We start from the raw sequence: 22,171 nt of genomic DNA on the forward strand, positions 1-22,171 counted from the left end.
TTTTAATATTATTCTGTTCGATTCAATTATTCAGAATATGACAGTTTGTTATTTTCCCATAGAAAATCTTACATTTGAATAACTGAATAACTTTAGAGTAAATAATATTTGTATCACCGTGTGTGTCTATTATTTTTTTAAGGTAATATTATTCCTCACGTGTTTAAAAAAATATTGTAGTGAAAATCTCAAATAGGAAATCTGATATGGGGCTATTTCGAAACACTGGGCCACACCCTGTATAAAATGTTTGTACATAAAGTAAGAGAAAATATGCAACCAAATTCACACTAAAATTCGATGCTAGTTAGTATTACAATAATATATCGTATTTAAAAAGCCATACGGGTGATTAATAACATTCGATCACAAAGTGTACTTTAGATAAGAAATACATTTTACCTAACCCAACAGTTTTAGTCATATCCGCATCGTTGTTAGTAGTGAAGTTTATAGGCCTGAAACTGCACCGTTAATATTTTTGGAAAACATGCTTATATCTGGAAAATTTCAGTTGGAGAAAAACGAACACTTTTTGGAACATCTCGTAGCTCTTGGTAAGTCCGAAAGAAAATCAATCCAAAGATTTTTTTTTAAATAATTAAATATAAAATGATCTTTCAGTACTTTTCATCATTCTAATCCTTTAAGTCGTTTAATAAAAGCTAATAATTACTTGAAATTAACGTACTGTATACATTTGATATAAATTATCTATTATATAAAAAGTTATAATAAACAAGCATTTTGAATATTTTACATGAAATATTAAAAAATACAATATATGAAAGTTATATTATAAAAAAGTTTTCTTAACAAGTTTCAAACTAGTTTAAATATTATGAGAAATAATGCTTCATTCAAAAAGTGAAAATAAGAGAATTCCATTTAAAAAGAGAAACTACACATCCGCTATACCGTGTGGTGCATCGGAACACGGGACATAGAAAATCCCAAATCCCATGATAATTTTGAAAAAGTCAAATACAGGGTGGCGCCTCTTATACGCCGCGGAAGCTCCAAGGAGAACGGTAGTTTATATGGAGATGAAATTTTGGCAGCATATGTAGGTTAACTGAAGGCATTTTATAAAAATATATAGAATTATACAGGATGTCCCCAAATAAAGTTACACATCAAAGTTGTGTTTTTTCTAATGGGATACCCTATATATTAATTGATTTTCTGATTCTAGGAATAAAATAAAGATGAGTTTTATTAAAGAAGCATACAATTAAAATGTTGACATGATTTTGATTGATTTTGACATATTTCACATTTTGTGAAAATGAAGAGAAAATTTTAAATTTCGATAACAGCTACCTAAATTTTAGTTGATCTTGTATAGCCTGATATTTAATTACAGTAACCATTGTATGTTAAACCAAATCGAAATTGGACCTGAAAAGTTATACAGGGTGAGACAAAATTAACATTAGTCACTTTTAAAAGCAAGTTTTTCGTTTATTTTAAATGGAACGCCCATTATATTTTTCCGGTGTTCAATGGGGAATTTATATATCTTTAAAATATTATTAAGGTTGCCTACCCCTCAGACAAAGATTTTCCCAGATATTTTAATTCTTATGATTTTGCGTCAGTAAATCTATATTATTTGAAAAAAATCTAGATGGCTGTGTGATATACTTTTTGTTAATTTAACAAAAATTAAAGATTGTAGAGTAAAATCTCAAGGGTAATAAAAAGATACACGTTTAAAACATATTTTAATTATTACAGAGTTAAAACTGGATATAAACCTATAATTATGCGACAAAAATTAGCTAGATTAAATCAAATGCTCAAAATTCTTCCTTTCCTGTTAACTGCATAAAATTATTGTCTTTTCAAAGGGATCTTTTCATTTTAAAAGACTTATGTGGAGTTAAAAAGCGCTCTGAATTAACCTACATAAGCTCACAAAATGTCATTTCAATACAAACGTTCTCCTTGGAGCCTCCACGGTGTATGAGAGGCGCCACCCTGTATTATCTCCCCAGATGATTTTGTGCAAAAGTTGTATTTTTGTGTATATAATTTTATTTCATTTGGACTAGTCATTTAAAAGTTATTTGCAAAAATCTACCTTCAAATTAGTAAAATTTATAATACGGTCCAGAGAAAGCTACATTTAAAATACCAGCAAAAATGTGACTGTGTCATTGTCAAATTCGATGTCACATTTTGTTTAGAAGAATTTGAAGGTACCAAACAGTGTAATTTGGTATAAAATAATTTCGCAAAGTTACGATGGTTAAACGGCATTTTGCTGGAAATAGTATTCCCACTGTGTTAGATATATTCGCAGCTCAGTCTGCGGAAAGCCTACAATAAGTCAACAGTTTAAAGAATAAACTGGATGTTTGAAACTAAAGGGACTAAGGTACATAGAAGTATAAAGACAAAAATATTTGAACAGGAAGAAAATAGCAATGATTTGAATATTCTTCATGTTGATGAAAAGAAAAACATTGACACTCGTTTATTGGGGATACAGTAGGATAAGACTACAGAATATTTCGCCAAACGACTTCTTCCTGTAGAGCACACTCAAAAACCGTCTTTATGGGCATATTAAATACAGAAATTTAGATGGTCTGCGCATTCATCTCTCCAAAAAATCCTTTATGGGTATTTCGCCACTGCACTGCAAGAAAATCTACAAAATAAAATAGTTATTTTTTGTAAATACTTCTGCGTTAAACCTAAACGTACACTGCTTGTCAGAAGTTATATTTACAATTATACAAATTTGACTAAAAAAATGCTTAACGTTTCGGAAAGTTTCAGCGCTTTCAGATGGAGCGGACCGTACGCGCGGAGCGTCCGCGCGGATGTTTTTTCAATAAAATCGTTCATATAAACTCATGGTACTTGCTCGAAGTCGCGGACGCTCCGCTCCAACTGAAAACGCTGTTTATCTCTTTCCATCGTCGGAAGCAAAAAAATACAAAGAATAAAGAAAAAAACTATTTAAAATATTTAAATTCAACTATTCGAGAACACTTTACTTTTTTAAAACAGATACGTCTACAAGAAACCGTTGTCGTTCTGTTAAAATGACATTATTGTTAAGCATTTTTTCTTTGTTAGGCAAATTTATACAGGGTGGTCCGAACTGTATTCCGGAAACTTTGGCAGCATATTCTGAAGATAAAAATAAGTAAAAAAGTTCGTATAAATGTATGTCCTAAAATGCTTAGTTTCGGAGATACAGGGTCTAGAAGTTTCATTTTTATTTCAAATTTTTCCAAATAATTTATGAAGTAAATATTTGGATGAAAATTGGTGTCTGGGAGTTTTTTTGACATGAAAAATTTGATCTTGATGTCAATATGACTCCTACTTGTAGAGGGCGCCACGTACATATGTTTTAACTGGTTTTAAGAATAATACCTTTCCGTTCGTACCTTCGACTGAAATAATAAATTTGAAATATTTTTGTGCCAGAAGTTCAATACAAACTGTTTTGTCATCGTTTTTTCAGAGAAAAATTTATGATTAATTTAAAAAAAATAAAAATTTCCAAATTTATTATTTCAGTCAAATAACTATCTACTCAACGTGTATATTTTTTGTGAATAATGACATGTATTGACTATTTCCATTCTAAATATCTTGAAAACGGTTGCTCGTAGCGATTTTTACCAAGAGACATTTTTTACGTAAAAAATCACGGAAATGTATATTTTTTTATTCCGTAGTTTTATACAGGTACGGACGAAAAGTTATGACTCTTCAAAACAGTTAAAACACATGTAGGTGGCGCCCCCTATAAATAAGAGTCATATTGATATCAGAATCCCCCAAATTTCTCATGTCAAAAAACTTCCAGACACCAATTTTTATTCAAATATTAATGTTACTTCAGAAATTATTTGGATAAAATCGAAACAAAAATGAAACTACTACACCCTGTATCTCCGAAACTAAGCATTTTAGGACATACATTTATAAGAACTTTTTTACTTATTTTTATCTGCAGTATATGCTGCCGAAGTTTCCGGAATACAGTTCGGACCACCCTGTATAACTGTAAACATAATAACTTCTGACAAGCTGTGTCCGTTTAGATTTAACGCAGATGTGTTTACAAAAAATAACTATTTTATTTTGTAGATTTTCGTGCAGTGCAGTGGCGAAATGCCCATAAAATATTTTTTTGGAGAGTTGTATTTTTGTTTATATAGGTAATTTTATTTCATTTGGAATAGTCATTTTAAAGTTATTTGCAAAAATCTACCTTCAAATTAGTAAAATTTATAATACGACCCAGAGAAAGCTACACTTAAAATACCAGCAAAAATATGATTGTGTCATTGTCAAATTCGATGTCACATTTTGTTAACAAGAATTTGAAGGTACCAAACAGTGTAATTTGGTATAAAATAATTATGAATTTCGCAGAGTTACGATGGTTAAACGGCATTTTGCTGGAAATAGTATTCCCGCTGTGTTAGATATAGCTCAGTCTGCGGAAAGCCTACAATAAGTCAACAGTTTAAAGAATAAACTGGATATTTGAAACTAAAGGCACTAAGGTACATAGAAGTGTAAAGACAAAAATAATTGAACAAGAAGAAAATAGCAATGATTTAAATATTCTTCATGTTGAAGAAAAGAAAAACGTTGACACCCGTTTATTGGGGATACAGTAGGAAAAGACTACAGAATATTTCGCCGAACGACTTCTTCCTGTAGAGCAAACTCGAAAACCGTCTTTATGGGCATAATAAATACAGAAATTTAATTATAGCTAAATATTCTCCCCTTAACAGTTTTCTATTGGGAAGCGTGAATTTTACAACCATTTGGGGCATTGTTTGGCTGTGAATGGACAATTATGTAAACATTTTATTAATTAGTATAGTTTAATAAAGTTCGTTTTGTTACAAATATTTCGATTATCCCTTGAATTATTGTGGATGTATGTGATATGAGAGCGAGGCCTGCGAGTGATCGAGTAATGAACATCAAACAACATACACCGCGAATACTATTCTTAGTTCAACTAATTCTTTTGTAGATAATCATTCCAATTCAGAAAAAAAATAATCATCTTTTTCAAACCACAGAAATTCTTGAAAACAAAAAAAAAGGTCAATCGAATTTGAAAATGACAAAATCATATTTTGCTGGTATTTTAATTGTAGCTTTCTCTGGGCCGTATTATAAATATTTAGTAATTTGAAGGTATATTTTTTCAAATAACTTTTAGATGCCTATTCTATATAAAACGAAGTGCTAGACGATAGTACAATTTTGACGCCTCTTCAAAAAGTTTTACAATTTTTGCATAAAATAATCTGGGGAGATAATATTTTACCTTTTCCAAATTTACATGAGATTTCCTCTGTCGCGCGTTCAGAGCCATGTATACTACAATAATTTAAATAATATTTATTTCAAAAAACAACGTCAATTAATAAAAAATAAATGCCAAGACAGTTTTCTACAAAGAATTAATTAGCTAACAGAAATCTTTATATCATTCGTAATTTAATTGTTTAAATAAGCATACCTACTTTAATTAAACACACACAAGCATGTATAAGCCTTTGAACTCAAAATTACTTTAGGTATATTTGTTAGAGTTTGTCAGGGCAAAATAGGATAACCCTAGATATCGTAGTTCTATTATATAAATCATTTGAGTTAGAAGTGACTCTGAAGTTTGGAACATGCGGTGTTCGGCCCAGCAATTATTTAATTAATTTTAGCCAGATTTGTGGAAATTTTAAGAATAAATTAAGTTAAATGAATAAGTAAAATTTAACATATTTCCATGTTTTTTATTGTTCAGCAATTTAATAAAAAGTAACTATTTATACAGGGAGTCCCAATGTTTGTGGATATAGAACTACTTCGTGGGTATAGAACTACTTCGTATTTTTGGAATCAAAATAAGTTCATTGGGCAAAATTTACCTGTATACAAAAGTACTTCGTTTGTCCGCTAGGGGGCATCAAACTTTAAAGAAATAAACACTTTATTTAAGATATTTTCAGAACCGTTATTCCGATTTGAATGGAATTCTAGGTGACTATATTTGCTGAGTGCTTTAATATTTGACTTACGCAAAAATAAAAAAAGTACGGGAAGAGGGAAAACTACCCCACCCCTACATAAATTTCAGTATAAATATTTTTTAACTCCACCGACAACATATTTTTTTTTTCGTAAAATGGTCCCTCTAGTATTTACTACATTTTTTGTCTCTTGTAAAAACGCCAGATCGCATAGTTTTATTAGTGTTTTTTGAATCTTCTATAATCCAATTTTCATTGAATGTAATAACAACAAAATGCATTGCAAAAACTTGCTGTAACAATAGTCTAATAATAAAATAATGTTTATGATTAGACTTTGTTGAGCTAGATCATACAATAACTGATATCTACTATCAATCGATCTTTAGTAACATAAATAAATACCGTATAGTCGAAAAAAAACGGCGTCCAGCTGGCTTGGAAATGACGATCGACAACATTTCCCATATAATCTTACATATAAAATGACAGCGATCTTCATTTCATAGCCATCGCTGACGCCGTTTTTATTCGATCATACAGTTTCATATAGAAGGTGTCCCAGGCTGAACGTGCATTAGAAATTTCTAGTGAACTACGATATCTTGATCGGATATTTTTGCACATCTTTGTTTCACAACGAGATCTATCGACTCAAAATATTTTCAATATGGCGACACTTCCTGAAAGACCGGAAGCTGAGAGCATCTTTTTTTTAAATGGGTTCCCCCATTTTTTATTACATACTTAAATTCTTATCTCTTCATACCGTAGAATTTTATGAATTTTGATATCAAACACGTTATACCTAACATTAATAAGATTTACATTAATAATTTTTAGACGAAAAAAAATGCCTGTCAAAAAATCGGTATTGTAACTAAGTGTTGTACTTAAACGTCTTTAGTTATTAACATAACCACTGTAACATAAGACATGTGAATATCTATTTTAAATATTAAATTATTCACATGTCATATAATATGGGCCGCGCCGCCCCCTGGCAGCGCCTGCGTGCGAAACCTACGAAGCGCCTTTTTTTGTCGTCGTTATTCGACGTAACCATTTTTTTTATTTTTCAAATTTGGACTAAAATATGTTCTCCAGTTTTATATAATTTTTAAATATAGTATTTTCCTAAACAGATATAAGTAAACAGTTCGCTTCCGCTTGTCAATTACTACCATTTATAGTATGGCCAGTGTTCATAATTAACTCTTTGGAGTTTTACGACTTCTTAGGAGCGTGGATCAGGTTTAAAATTCAGCTTCGACATCTAATCTTTCGGCAATTTTCATATGGTATCATTTACAAAATTTTTCAAAATTCCTATCGGTTCTAATTTCTGTCAAAAACTTCTTTAATTCCTTTTAAGCATCTAAGCTTCTTGTATACTCATATCGATGGACTGTTGACTTGTTTTTACAAAATTTACTTTTGTCAATAATATATGTCATGCCTATATTTAGTGAAAAAATAAATGAATAAGTGCATATTTAGCAAAACATTTAGCAGCAAAATAAAATACTAATTCACCACAATACATACAACATTTTACATTTGTACTGGACGCGCGTTTTGCTAACCATGTTAGCATCATTAGCAGATGATTGAAACTGAGGCGTCCAGTGCAAAAGTAAAGTGTTTTGGTGTATTGTGGTGAATTAGTTTATATTACTATTGTATAACACCTATAATAACACCTATTGATTTAGCGCCATATTCTGATCGAATGATGTAGGTACCATTTGATATGATATTTAAAGGTATGAGCTTTAAAGCAGAAATTTCGGATAAATTTGTATGCCAATTTTTGTTTATTTTCATTTTGCTTGACCATCTTTTTTGTTCGGATCATGGTTTTAAGGTTAGATTTCTTTAAAAGATCTCATCTTTTGGTAGAGGATAAAAAATATTTATATAATTTTTGCACAATGCTGAAAAATCCAGTCATGTAATAATTGAGGTTGGCAGCGTCAAGATTTAGATCCAGTAAAATTTTTTGAAAAACATTGTTCTTAACGAGCATATTAAAAAATAATAACAAAAAGAAAAGATATGCTCAGTTCATATCTACTAAAACCTCATACTCACTATTGACTGATTCGGTTCGTCAATGCGGCGATTCGGCGGAATGGTGGTTTTTGGGCCAACCATAAAAATAAATATCACGAACACAATGGACAAATTCCCAAACGAACCAACGAACCGAATCAGCGAATAGTAGGTAAATATGGGGCTTAAGAATAATTTTCTTAAATAAACAGATAATTCATAAATATCCAATGTTTAATTACATATGAAATCTTAAGATAAATGATATCAACAGAGATTTTTGTAACAACTATACTGCACTCTATATACGTGCTATTGACAGTTGTTTTGGTAATTTAAAACTATCCAGTCGGCTAAAATTAATATAAACAACTCTAATTTATAACACTCTACCTGTGACTTTACGAGCAAATGTTGTTTTAATTTAAAGTTAATGTAACAATATTATTATAGATAGGCTTATCAGCAGATAAATATACGATCAATAAGTTTATGATGTAGGTACACATGATAAGAATTATATATTGTTTTAGCTTTGCACATTGTACTATACATACATAGTGTGCATTAATGCATTTAATCTCACATATAATATATTTTTTTTTATATTTCAGGTATAGCGGAGGAAAAAGCAAAAGTAGTTGATCAGTTAAGGCCAATATTAGAAATGAATATAGATGGAGATAAATTGACAATAGTTAGCTATAGTGGACAATACAAACAAACCTCAAATCTCGTTTTTAATGAAGAAGTGGATGAAACGGTTGCATCGACATTAACAGTAAAAGTAATTACAAAAATTGTTATGTAATTGAAATTAGATATGTTATTCAAAACGTATTCACTCATAAGTATACTTTGATTCAAAAATTACTAATTACTAATTCAACTAAGTACAAATTCAATCGAATGATTCCCATCTAAATTATTCTATTCAAATTTATGATTTTTTATTTTTATTTAAATTACGTTTAGCTGAATGCTTATTGATTACTGGAAAAAAATTAGATGCTTATTGGAAACAAGTGAAATTTGTTATTATTTATTGTGATATAAAACAAAATGCTCATCTAAAGACAATTCCTAAAATCTAAATCTATTAGAATCAAGTTTTTGCTTTTGGATATATTCTAATTTCCTCAAGGGTTGTCTCACTTGGGTAAAAAATATACATGTACTGCCAAAATAACATTTTACTGCTAATGACTGCGAAGAAAACTGCCTAGATTTGCCATATAATTCGACTGATGCCAACGACTAAATGTCAATGACATAGTCAAATCCCTCAAATGGCAATGGGCAGGACACTTGGCAAGAAGAACGGATTACATATGGACCGTAAAAATTACAGCATTGTACCCACGAGGAACTAAGAGACTTAGAAGAAGATCGAATCTGAGATGGGACCATGATATTAGGAAATTAGCAGGGATAGCTTGGGCCCGCATAAGCTAACAATAGACAACAATGGGTCCAACTACAACGAGAGTATCTAAATATGTGAGGGAAGCTACATCATAATTAAAAATTGCTGATAAGCTGAAAATGATGCCAGCCACTGCCAAGAATATATCCATGTAATTCCAACAGTGAGATACCCATGGAATTTCCTGTATTAATGTTTAAATTTTATTATTATATTTTGAAATAGATAATCTTCCAAAATCGAATCTGCAATAAACACGCCAGTGTAACAAAATTAATTATATATAATATAGTGTCCTCGATAATCCAAACAGGATAATTGATTATGTTATGTGAACTTAAATTAAGATACCATAGAATGATTTATCTTAGTCATAAATTTATTACTTTTAAAATTATTTTATTCTTGGATGCGGCATAAGTACCGAACATCATAATATATTTTATTAATACGCTTTATAAAACTACAATACCCTTCATTAATATGATCAGCAAAAAGAAGAAGCAATTCTTAGTTCATTTAGTATGCAGTATATATAACTTTGGTGGGTGATTCTCTACAGGATGAGTCTTCTCTCTCTTCAGTCCTGACCCCCCCATTAGAGAGTGCAGTGGTCAGCGTAACATCATGGATGATTTTTCTCCATGTGCCTCTGTGTTTGGTGATCTCGATGACATCGTGCATTGGCTTGCTACAGCTAGTCGTGATCTGGTCTATCCATCGAGTTGGAGAGCGGCCACGTGGTCGACGTCCCTCGCCCTTGTCTGGACTTTTCCACATTATTTTGGACATAATATTTTAGTTGCTTTAGTCGGATTTTACAGGAAAGCCTGTTAGTAATATTAAGTTCATTTATAATGGAAACGTTTGTACGGCGTTCAGTCCATGGGATACGGAGCATACGTCTATAACAATACATCTCGGTAGCATCGATCTTCTTGCGTTCCGCCTGCCTGAGAGTCCACGATTCGCAGCCATACGTCAATAGTGGGAGTACCAAACAGTTGACTAGCCGGTTTTTGATGGCTCTTGAAATCTGGCGGTCTTTCCAGATCTTGGCCAGTCTCCCAACATCTACCTTTGCCATGTTGCACCTACGCTTCACCTCTTCTTCCGATGTGCTTGTATTTGTCAATAGTGATCCCAGGTATACGTATGACTTAACGACTTCAAAGCGGTCGATACAACTTATATTTGGATGGTTGTTATGTTGCCTATCAACGATCATGATTTTGGTTATTTGTGTATTTACTGCCAGACCGAGCCGATTGCTTTCTGATGAGTCTTAAATAAGTCAAATATTTTTAGGGGTAGTATATTTCGATCCCCAAAAAATAATTATGAGGTTTTTTTCGCGAAAATACTTTTTTTGAAAATTTGTAATTTTTTGAAAAAAATTTTGGATTTTTTTTATTTTTTAGTTAAAAATTATAATTTCTTGATAATATAGCAACATAGATAGTAGATTAAATTTACAAGAAAGTAAACCCACAAAAGATCCAGTGGTTCTCAAAATTCAAGCAAAAAGTATATTTTTTTGGAAATTTTCAAACTAAAATAACTCGGTTATTTTGGAGTTATTTGAAAAATGGTAAAGATAAATTGTGTTTCTTTTATCGAGAACCAAAATGCTTTAACACTTTCTGTATGATTATTTTTAATATGTTTTTAATTTTTACGTATATTATTATGAAGCGATTGCCATACATTGCTAACATCTACAGATGCATGAGCAATACATCTAGACCCTTAAATGTTCCAATTAAAGAACGTAAAGATTATTTAAAAAGGGCGACTTTCACAAATCTACGATTTGTCAGCTTTCATGGAACACAGGGCACAGAATAGATTTTAACAATGCAAAAAATATAATGAAAGAAGCGATAGCCTCTAGAAGACAAATAAAAGAGGGTTTTTTAATACAATCTAATAAAAATAAATGTATTGCTCATGCATTTGTATATGCTAGTTATGCATGGCAATCGCGTCTTTGATTTTAAAGAACGTAACATAAATAAACATAACATACGTAAAAATAAAAAACAAATTAAAAATTAAAACTAATCATACAGAAAGTTTTAAAGATTTTTGGTTTTACCTTATTAAGTAATTGTTATCAATTAGGCAGTAATTATTCATTTTGAATTTTAACTTATATAATGTCATTTTAACAGAAAGTTAATGGTTTTTGTAGACGCAGATATTATTACTGTTTTAAAAAACTAATGTGTTCTCGAATAGTTGAATTTAGATATTTTAAATAGTTTTTTTCTTTGATCTTTGTATTTTTTTTGCTTCCGTTCATTAGTAAGCCACTGCTGACAATAATTAGTCTCCGTTGGATTAATTTAATAAAACTTTAAAGAAAGAAACATAGTTTCAATCAAAAAAACATCATCATCAACATCAAAATTTCTGTTTTTCAATATTAAGTATTAGTACTACACCGATAATTTATAATGTTTGCATTAATATTTTTAATTTAAAAAAATTTAGTTTATTCTTCTCCTTGTTGTTTCTCGATTACCACGCGTCTTTCGACGGCCAGTCAAAAATCTAAAAACCTAGTTTAGGTATCAGTTCTTGAAGTTTTTCAGTCTAATATTGAATCATCAATTTTTTTTATGAAAAAATCATTATTTACGTATAAATTTAATTTCTGGCACAATGTTGGAATTATTAAGATTTAGGTAAGTTTAGTGAATCCTAAGAGATTCAACTCTGTTGTACCTCTCACCGCCTTTGTATAGTGTAATTACTTTACCACATAAAATATCCTTTTGATATATGAGCTATCACACTATCGTGATAATTTGAAATAAATTATGTCGATAAATATTAAGTACGTATGTATATAAGTGTATTAAATAACTTAATGTAATGATGTATCGATCATTTTTTTATGCGAGATTAGATAGATTAAAGCGGTATACTTTCAAAGAATTATATGAAATTTTGATGGTTTTTAAACGAGAGTGTACATAAAATTCATACAACATTTTATCACTCCTATAACACCTTGCATTTCTTTACATAATTATTTTTTTTAAACACTCACCGGCATGAAAAACGAGCAACTTAAATTTTTGATGTAATTTAAAGTTTAATATATTTTGTTCCAGTATTAAAAAATAAAACATGGTGTAAAATTGATAAAAACATGATCTTGAATAAGCGTTGGTTAAATCATAAATCACAGAAACTACTTTCAGTATCCAAAAATGTAATAATATACTGGGTGTTCAATTGCGATTCGGGCAACACTGTAATGCCGATGATATTCTAAATGGACAGAGCAGGTGCCTCCATTTAAAAATCGAAATTTTCAAAAAAATCACTGATTCATCATAAACGTCTAACGTACTAATTCGCCTCGGTTGATTATACGAAAACGGAAAGATGTAGAAACAAATGATTTTATGGGTATATGTGGGGAGGCAATGTGCACAATTTAAAATTATTTTGAAATATACAGGGTGTTTCAGAACTAAGATCTATACCAAAGTTATATTTTTTCTTATGGAACACCCGGTATTTTATTTCATTTTTGGATTCCTGGGCCCAAAAAAAGGCATTTATTATAAGGGTTAAATATATTTAAAATCTTTGGTTTTTGAGATATTTAAAGATATTTAAATATGCTTGCTACAATAGAATAAATTATTAACACCCTGTACATTACTTTTCAGAATTAATTCTTGTGCTGAGTTTAAAGATCGGGAGATAAACTTTACTGAAAAATGTTATTGCTTCCTTAGATTTATACAGGGGTACCAGAAATTGCTGATCTATTTTAAGGATTTATTTTATATAAAAACTTCGTTATTTCAAATGCAACGCCATGTATTTTTTTTAAATAAATCGAAGCAGATTCAAATGCTCTTTCAAACTATATTAGAGTTTCCTAAACCTATCTAGCTCAGATCTTGAATAAAAAGCGATTTTTCAATAAAATCACAATCAAGATGGCTGGTGTCGCTATGGCAATTTTCTAGTGACAGTTAGGAACTATTTACAAAATCGACATTAGTTTATGGAGATTATTATTTAGATTTATAACAGTTTACTTAAATTTACAATAGTTTAATAATTAAATATTCATTATTTTATCAAGAAAAAATTAAGCAGTATCTGCTAGCAGAACGAATGTTACTAGTGAATTTATTTTGTGAGAAAAATTGCTTCTTGGCCTCAAGGGCTTATGCTCAAATCTTCTATTTGGATATTATCTATTGGAATCTTCCTATTTGGATATCTTCTTGGAATAAGCGTTCTTTTTTGAAAAACTATTTGCCCTATTTCGCAGAGCTGGTAGTGTGGTTTATAAAAAATCTATTAGGCAGAAACCTGTCGTTGTAAGTGAAGAAAATGAATTTGCCGTAATTGGCTCTTTCATAGAAAATCCATATATCTACAAGTCATCGTAAAATAAATCAAAGAACTACTCCCTTGTTTTTCTTGATAGAATAATAAATACATATTTAATAAATATTATTTATTAAACTATTATAAAAACAGAAGGAAAAAATTAATCGGCAAGCCCTCAACAACTCGTAACCGTATACACCAGTGTACACCAGTGCAGATACGCACCTCACACACTCACAGAACCATACATACACTAGTATATACTGATGTTACTGCCTTCAGGCTTCATCAGTACGTTAAGGAATCAGGAAGCGATGAAACCGATCCCAAAACACAAAAAAACCAGGAAGCAAACGATGAAACGAGGCACCGTGTGCCACCCAGGAGATGGAGGAAAAATTTATGAAGAAACGAAAAATAAATGATGGAAAATAAAAGGAGCAAACGGGAGCCTAAAGCCCAGTGGCGGATACAGAGGGGGGCCCACGGGGCCAAGGCCCCCCCTAAGATCTATAAATTAGGTTAAATATTAAGCTTTTGGGTTAAAGATGGCGCTCTAAAAATCATATTCTACGTTACTTTTTATTTGGGTCCTCCCTAAAATATATTCTGGCCCCCTCTAAAATAAATTCCTGTATTCGCCCCTGCTAAAGCCCCAGTTGGTGTATACGGTTACGAGTTGTTGAGGGCTTGCCGATTAATTTTTTCCTTCTGTTTTTATATATTCCCCTCACTATTTCAATTTTTATTTTGTTTTGACCTCGGTTAAGGGTATTGCGGCGGGTAGCTGTTGGCTACCTCCGCGGCTGTTCTGGACGAAGCCCGCAATCCTGGGCGACTCTGGTTCTTGGCTGCAAATTGGGGCTTTAGGCTCCCGTTTGCTCCTTTTATTTTCCATCATTTATTTTTCGTTTCTTCATCAATTTTTTTCTCCATGTCCTGGGTGGCACACGGTGCCTCGTTGCATCGTTTGCTTCCTGGTTTTTTTGTGTTTTGGGATCGGTTTCATCGCTTCCTGATTCCTTACCGTACTGATGAAGCCTGAAGGCAGTAACACCAGTGTACACTAGTGTATGGGTGGTTGTGTGAGTGTGTGAGTGTGCGTGTCTGCACTGGTGTACCCTGGTGTATACGGTTACGAGTTGTTGAGGGCTTGCCGATTAATTTTTTCCTTCTGTTTTTATATATTCCCCTCACTATTTCAATTTTTATTTTAAAATATTATAGGTAAATTAAATAAAAGTAAACTGGTATAAATTTAAATAAAGTCCATCAACTAATTTCGATTTTGAAAATAGTTACTGTCACTAGAAACTTGCCATGACGACACTAGCCCTCTTGGTTGCCATTTTATTGAAAAATTGCTCTTTATTCAAAATCTGAGCTAGATAGGTATAGGAAACCCTAATATAGCTTGAAAGAGCTTTTGAATCTGCTTTGCTTTATTTTAAAAAGCACAGGGTGTTGTATTTGAAATAACAAAGTGTTTACATAAAATAATTATTTAAAATAGACCAGCAATTTTTGATACCCCTGTATACATTAAACAAAGCAATCAAATTTTTTAGTAAAGTTTATTTCTTTGGCTTAAAAGTCAGCACAAGAATTAATTCTGAAAAGCAACAGGGTTTCAATAATCTTTTTTTATATATAGCATGCATATTTTTAAATATCTCTAAATATCTCAAGAACAAAAGCTTTTAAACATATTAAACCCTTATAATAAATGCCTTATTTTATGTCCAGAATCCAAAAATGAAATAAAATACCGGGTGTTCCATAAGAAAAAAATAATACTTTGGTATGGATCTTAGTTCTGACACACCCCGTATATTTCAAAATAATTTTAAATTATGCACATTGCCTTCCCACATATACCCATAGAATATTTTGTTCCTACATCTTCCGTCTTTGTATAATCAACCGAGGCGAATGAGGTGCGCCACCCTGTATAGATTAACTTTTGGGACATGTCTCCAGAACTCTTATTTTCATCTATGTCTATTTTTAGAGTATCGCACAGCGAAGAGATGACAATAAAATAGATATCTTTTCAAGAGGGAACAATGGCGAGAAAGGTCAGAGAACATTTGAGTTTTTTGAGGAAAACATGATAATGGTAAGATATTTATACGAGGAGAACTTCTATTGTTAACTCCTCAACTGGTGAAAAATAGCATTTCAATCTTTTCATTAGGTAAAAACATCACCAAAAGTTCTAATTTTTCAAAAATAGAGATTTAACTAATTTACTATGATAGTGCAATTAGTTATGCTCGGTTACCTATCAGTTAAACGTTAAAGAAAATTATTCCAAGACATATTATATATAAAATTTCAGAATGTACCAGACCCTAGAGATAGACAAAACTACAAATTAAGTTTCTTCCGCATCGCACAAAAGACTAATGTATAAGTTTCTAATTTATACAGGGTCATTCACCACTTATGAGACGGAGTATTGTAGCTAAACTATTAGATTTTTACAAATTGTAAATTTTAGGTTCGTTGAAGGACTATTAAAGCTACAATTTAAATTTTTTTTTACAAAATACAGTCCGAAAGAGTGTCCGAAATAAAGAAAAAATATTATACCTAGTTGTATTTTTTAAAATGGCACTATTTATATCAACACACCCGTAGTAACAAACTTGTAGTAAAAATTTTAAGGCTTTATTTCTCCAAGGACATGACAGTTTTCAATGCTAAATATTTAATGAAGTTTATTTATTGATCAGATACCGTGTTGCAATAATAAAAATAATACTACCTACCTTATACAGAGTGTCTGAATCTGTGAAAATTTTATATTGAATAATTACTAGCTTTAAACGGCAATAACTTGTTTAATTTAAATGGAACACCCTGTATATTTTACGAGAATCAGATGCACAATTTAATTGTTTATCAAATTGTATCATACACACAGGGGTGGATACAGGAATTTATTTTAGGGGGGGGGCAAAATAAAAAGTAATGTAGAATATGCTTTTTAGGGCGACATTTTTAACCCAAAAGTCTAATATTTGAGCCAATTTATAGACTTTAGGGGGGAGGGGGCGAGCCCTGTGGCCCCCCCCTCTATATGCCTAACTGCATACACATAAATTATTTTTACCTATATCTTCAAGTTTTCGTAGAAAATGCGTTTCCTTATAATCAAAAATTTTAGGGCAAGGTTTTTGGAGGGACTAGAGGAAGCAACAGAAGCCAACATCAGCGACATCGGGAACTTTGCAAAGAGCTGGACGCAAGCTTAATGGAGCTTTAATGCAAAGAAATAATAAGAGGCAGGTGTATAACAATACAGGGGTATCGCAATGGGCCCAAGGCCTCCGAGTGAGGGATCAAACATGATCGCAAGCCTCAGCAACCTAAACCTAACCTATCCTATAATTATTTATGTATATCTCATTTATCAATATACTATGGAATATTGACATTTTAGATTTTCTTTTAAAGCAACAAATTAATGTACAAAATGTACAGGTGGTAAAAATAATAATATTGCAAGCCTATTTGGTTACAAAAAGAAAACTATGAAAAAGAGTATACCAATTAAATATATCACCATTATTTTCGCCCAAAAATTATTCAACTACATACTTCATTTATCAATATACCATGGGTATATTGATAAATAAGGTCTAAATTATAATAAAATGCATTTTCTACGAAAACTTGAAAGGATAGGTAAAAAATGGCATAATACAATTTGATAGACAATTAAAGGGTACTACATTTAAATTAAAAAAAATATTCCATTGTTATAAAAGGTGTGCTCCATTGTTGTGTTTAGAACGTATGTACCTATACATGATTTAATTTTTGTCTCGACTATGTTAGGTCACTTCTGATCTAATAAAACATAAAATGAAGTAAAAAGTCTATATTTATTATTTTATATTTCATAAGGAATAAATTTGCGCGCTAATGTGGCTCTAAATGACAGATTTATTTGTTTTATTGGTGCTTATCTATCTCTAGTACATGACATTAGTCTATGATAATATGTATCTATTTTTCCCTGTATTCCTTTGGATGTCATTTATCGAGGTCCTGTACAGGGTGCTACAAATTCGAGGTATGAGCATTGGTATCTCGGTAACCGTAATAGATACGAATATGGTTAAATTGGGGCAATGTTCACCAAGATGCTATCAAAAAAGTTTTAAAAATTTCTAGGATTGCTGAGTTTTTTGAAAAAAAAATGATTTTTTTTTGAAAATTCATTTTATTTTTAATATCGTTACTTTTTAGAAAATCAAAAAACTAATTGCACATTCTCATAGCCACTTCATTAGGGCTATCTAATAGTATTTTGAGATTTTCAAATTAGCTGATAATTTGTGAGATACAGAGGCCAACTTTTTTTAAATACGGATCTGCATTTTTTATTTCAGTTTTTGAAAGAATTCGGTCTCCTGAGTACAATGGTATGCCACACTTTATACTTTTTTTGTTTCAGACATTTCAACACTAATTTCAAGTCCGACTCTGTTTTTTTTTTAATATTTAATCTATTCGTCTTTACAATATTGATAAGCTTTCAAACTTAACAATTACGTGGGGTAAAACATTGAATACAGAAAATCAAATGCTACTAAAAATAATATAAAAAATTGTATAAATATAATATAAAATAAACAATTCGGGTGGCATTACTTGACGTCATTTGTAAAAGTGAAATCAAAATGTTTTTCAACATTTACAATCAGGAGTACAAAAGGCATTCGGAAGTATAAGAAGAAGATATGTTCAAAGAGCTATAAATAAAATTGAACGAATAATAAATTTGTGCAATAGAGAGAGTGGTAACCCTTTCGAACATGTAGAGCATTAGAAACTAGTTTGTAGAAGTTGATTTATTTATAATAACTACGATTAATATTATGCATATTATTAGATCGTACATTGAGATTTCAAATTCAAAATGAAAAATGTTAAAAATAATATCTTTAAATTGCTGACCTGGATTTATTTGAATCTTTCAATTGGCTCAATTTTCCTTCTTCTTCTTCAAGTGCGAATCCATTAATGGATGTTTGCGATAACATTTTCCATCGCTTCTCTATTCCTGGCGGTGTTTCTTAACGACTGTACTTCGGGTAGGCCTGTCCACTGTCTAACATTCTTCAGCCAAGACATTTTCTTCCTTCCGATACCCATCCGGCCTTCTATCTTGCCTTCGATTAACAGATGCAAGAATTGATATTTGGGGTTGCGGATTATGTGCCACAGGTATGCGGTTTTTTTCTTCTTAATCAATTCAAACAATTCGCGCTGTTTGTTGACACGTCTCAGAACTTCCTCATTTATTAACCTAGCCGAGGTATCTTCAAAATTCTGCGATATAGCTACATCTCGAAAGCCTCTAGTTTATTAATGGCAGCTGCTTTCAATGTCCAACCTTTCATACCATAAAGGAGCACCGACCACACGTAACACTTTAGGAATCTTAATCTGAGGTTAAGGTCAAAATCAGAACAGACAAGCACTTTTCGGAACCTCAAGAATGCCGAGCTTGTTCGATGCGACATTTAATTTCCTTGTCTGATGTCCAATCTTCGGAGAGCCAGATGCCCAAGTACTTAAATTTATCTACCTACTCTATGGGTCTTGTATTAAATGGTATAATGGAGTTTTTAAACACATCTGGATTTCTGGATATTATCATAAATTTAGTTTTCTTGATGTTTATGTTTAAACCCACTGCTTTACTCTGTTCTCCTACCTTGTTGACCAGTTGTTGTAGATCGTGTATATTATCTGCAATTAAGACCGTATCGTCGGAGTAGCGGATGTTATTAATCCATACTCCGTTAACTTTGACTCCCATTTCCACGTCCTCTAGATAGGAAAATAACCTCTAAGTTGGCAAATAGAGTTGGAAAATAACCTCTAAGTACAAATTGAATAGGAGTGGAGACAGCACGCAACCCTGTCGCACCCCCCTTTTAACTTGTATGGGATTGAACATGGTATTGGCCAATTTTATTTGTGCCGTTTGGTTCCAGTACAAGTTTTTGATGCATTGTATGTCTTTTTGGTCTATATCAAGCCTTTTGAGCAGCTCAATTTGTGGTGTTGCACGCGATCGAATGTCTTTTCGTAGTCTATGAAACACAGGCACACATCCTTTCTCTGATCGTAGTAGTTCTGGACAGGCACCTGTGTTGCAACTATCGCTTCCCTTGTACCTTTAACCCTTGCCTGAACCCCATTTATGAATCGCTTATGTCCCTTTCACATTTTTTGTAAATTCTCTGGTGTTTGATTTTCAGAAATATTTTTAGGGTATGGCTCATCAGGCTGATAAGTCTATGATCTTCACATTTTCTGGTATTGGTCTTCTTAGGCAGGGGGGTAAAAGTAGAACGCAACCACTGTTTGGGGTAGTGACCTGTCTCATATATAGTGTTAAATACTTTATGTAGTGCTGTTAATTTTCCTTATTCAGTGTTAATTAGCGCTGATCTATATTGTTGCAATGAATATGATCAGATTAAATAATAAAAAAAAATATTAAATAGTTTTGTTGTTAATGTACCCGAAACAAAAAAAAGTATAAAGTGTGGCATATCATTGTACTACGTTGCAGTTTAAAAAAAAATAAGTTGACCGCTGTATCTCACAAATTATCAACTAATTTGAAAATATAAAAATACTGTCAGATAGCCCTAATAAAGTGGCTATGAGAATGTGCAATTAGTTTTTTGATTTTCTAAAAAGTATTGACAAGAAAAAATAAAATTGATTTTCAAAAAAATCCGATTTTTTTTTCAAAAAACTCAGCAATTCTTGAAATTTTTAAATTTTTTTAGATTTAATTAATAAAAAATTGTTATAAATGTTTGTATAATATCACGTTAATTTTATATATTTTTTTCAGTCGTTATCAAATGATTCTGAAAGTATTCCGATAGCAAAGAGGTACTACAAGCGAATATGATTGACCATGAAGTGTGGGAGTTGATATATTTATTATATTTTATTTTTTTAAAGCCAAAATGTAATTACTGTATGTAATGTAATTATGATATATTATGTAAGGAAATCAATATTGAGGTACTAGGACAGCGATGGCGAACCTTTCTGAGACATGAGACAATTTGCGTAACTTTAGAACTGTAATGATCAAACTGAATGTGATAGACAGAATTTAATTTGCTTTTGTGTCAATGGCCAAAATTTCTAAAATTAGAAAACCTAAATAAACCCGCGTAACCAAACAAATGGTTGCCTAGCAATCGCGAATCAGTTAAAAACCTTGCGTGGGTGTGACCTACATGTCATAGGTTCGCCATCGCTGTAGGTAGTACATCACTGTACTAGAAGCAGATTAATGTTGTGCATTTTTATAAATTTAGAACTTATTTATATCACTATTTAATTAATATATGATTATATAAGAATATTTGGTTCCAATAGCGCGACATTGTATTGTGATAGGTAATATTATGTAGGAACTGTGTTTTGTTTTAAAAATTCATTATTAAACTAATTTTTTCTACTAATGATTTCTATTAATTAATGTACCTACTGTAATTTACATGAGTGTTATATCTTACATACCTACTATAAAAGTAGTAATTTATATTTGATGGTAAAACCTCATTAGGTAAAAAGATTGTTATTTGTTATTAGTGATATATACTATTTTTATTTATTATAAATTATTATAAAAACTATTGAATAAAGGTTGGAATTAAAGGTGGGGTATAAAGCCCTATACTCACTATGCACTAATGCGGTTCCTGAATGCTTTGATTGCGCCAATGCCAATGCGCCAATGTGATGTATGTAAAATATCTCGACACAATGAACTGAATCGTATGGACGATCCTTATCATACTCACTAAACAAATCAAATCGACGCATTAACTCATGGTACTCGTGGTGGCTTTAAGAATATTACTCGAGTGTCCGAGAGAAAACAACAGAAGAGCTTATACAGCTAAGTCATCAATATATGCTCAGACAGTCAGGCTGCACTTGGGGCGCTTATGAGCCCAAAGGTATCTTCGGGGGGAATTTGGGCTCGTCTGGGAATGCCCGGGTGTACTGAAAGCTCTGGCACGAAGGAACAGAATTAAATTAATCTAGGTGGCGGGCAACAGCGGTATCCAAGGCATCGAAAGAGCCGATGAGCTAGCTAGGCATGGATCATCGTCATCCTGTCTTGGTCCTGAGCCAATACTAGGAATACCTAAATGTATGGCCCGTAGCAGGAATAAAGTGTTGTCAAGAGTTACCTGAACAAGTTCAACCTGTAACAAGCAAGTCTTTATTG

General features: G+C 31.6%; 1 protein-coding gene across 2 annotated transcripts; it reads left to right on the forward strand.

The window, feature by feature from the left end:
* Positions 1-323: 323 nt before the first annotated feature.
* On the forward strand, positions 324-21,391 carry LOC115886858 (fatty acid-binding protein-like). 2 transcript variants are annotated; one of them, XM_030906161.1, is made up of 5 exons: positions 324-557; positions 8,699-8,871; positions 15,890-15,997; positions 17,051-17,168; positions 20,771-21,391. In XM_030906161.1, the coding sequence occupies exons 1-4, from the start codon at positions 491-493 to the stop codon at positions 17,147-17,149; spliced, it is 447 nt and encodes a 148-aa protein (XP_030762021.1). In that variant the 5' UTR covers positions 324-490; the 3' UTR covers positions 17,150-17,168; positions 20,771-21,391. The 2 variants fall into 2 exon arrangements, with proteins under 2 accessions (XP_030762021.1, XP_030762022.1); XM_030906162.1 differs by lacking the exon at positions 17,051-17,168 and having other exon boundaries at positions 325-557.
* The last annotated feature ends 780 nt before the right edge of the window (positions 21,392-22,171 follow it).

This window comes from Sitophilus oryzae, unplaced genomic scaffold, assembly GCF_002938485.1.
Source record: "Sitophilus oryzae breed Bouriz unplaced genomic scaffold, Soryzae_2.0 scaffold_499_pilon_pilon, whole genome shotgun sequence".
Classification (NCBI taxonomy): Eukaryota; Metazoa; Arthropoda; class Insecta; order Coleoptera; family Curculionidae; genus Sitophilus; species Sitophilus oryzae.

Coding starts and splice junctions, on each gene's coding strand:
- LOC115886858 (XM_030906161.1), top strand. CDS start 491: ATGCTTATATCTGGAAAATTTCAGTTGGAGAAAAACGAACACTTTTTG. Junction 558..8,698: donor GGAACATCTCGTAGCTCTTG/GTAAGTCCGAAA, acceptor TTTATATTTCAG/GTATAGCGGAGGAAAAAGCA. Junction 8,872..15,889: donor CATCGACATTAACAGTAAAA/GTAATTACAAAA, acceptor GTCTATTTTTAG/AGTATCGCACAGCGAAGAGA.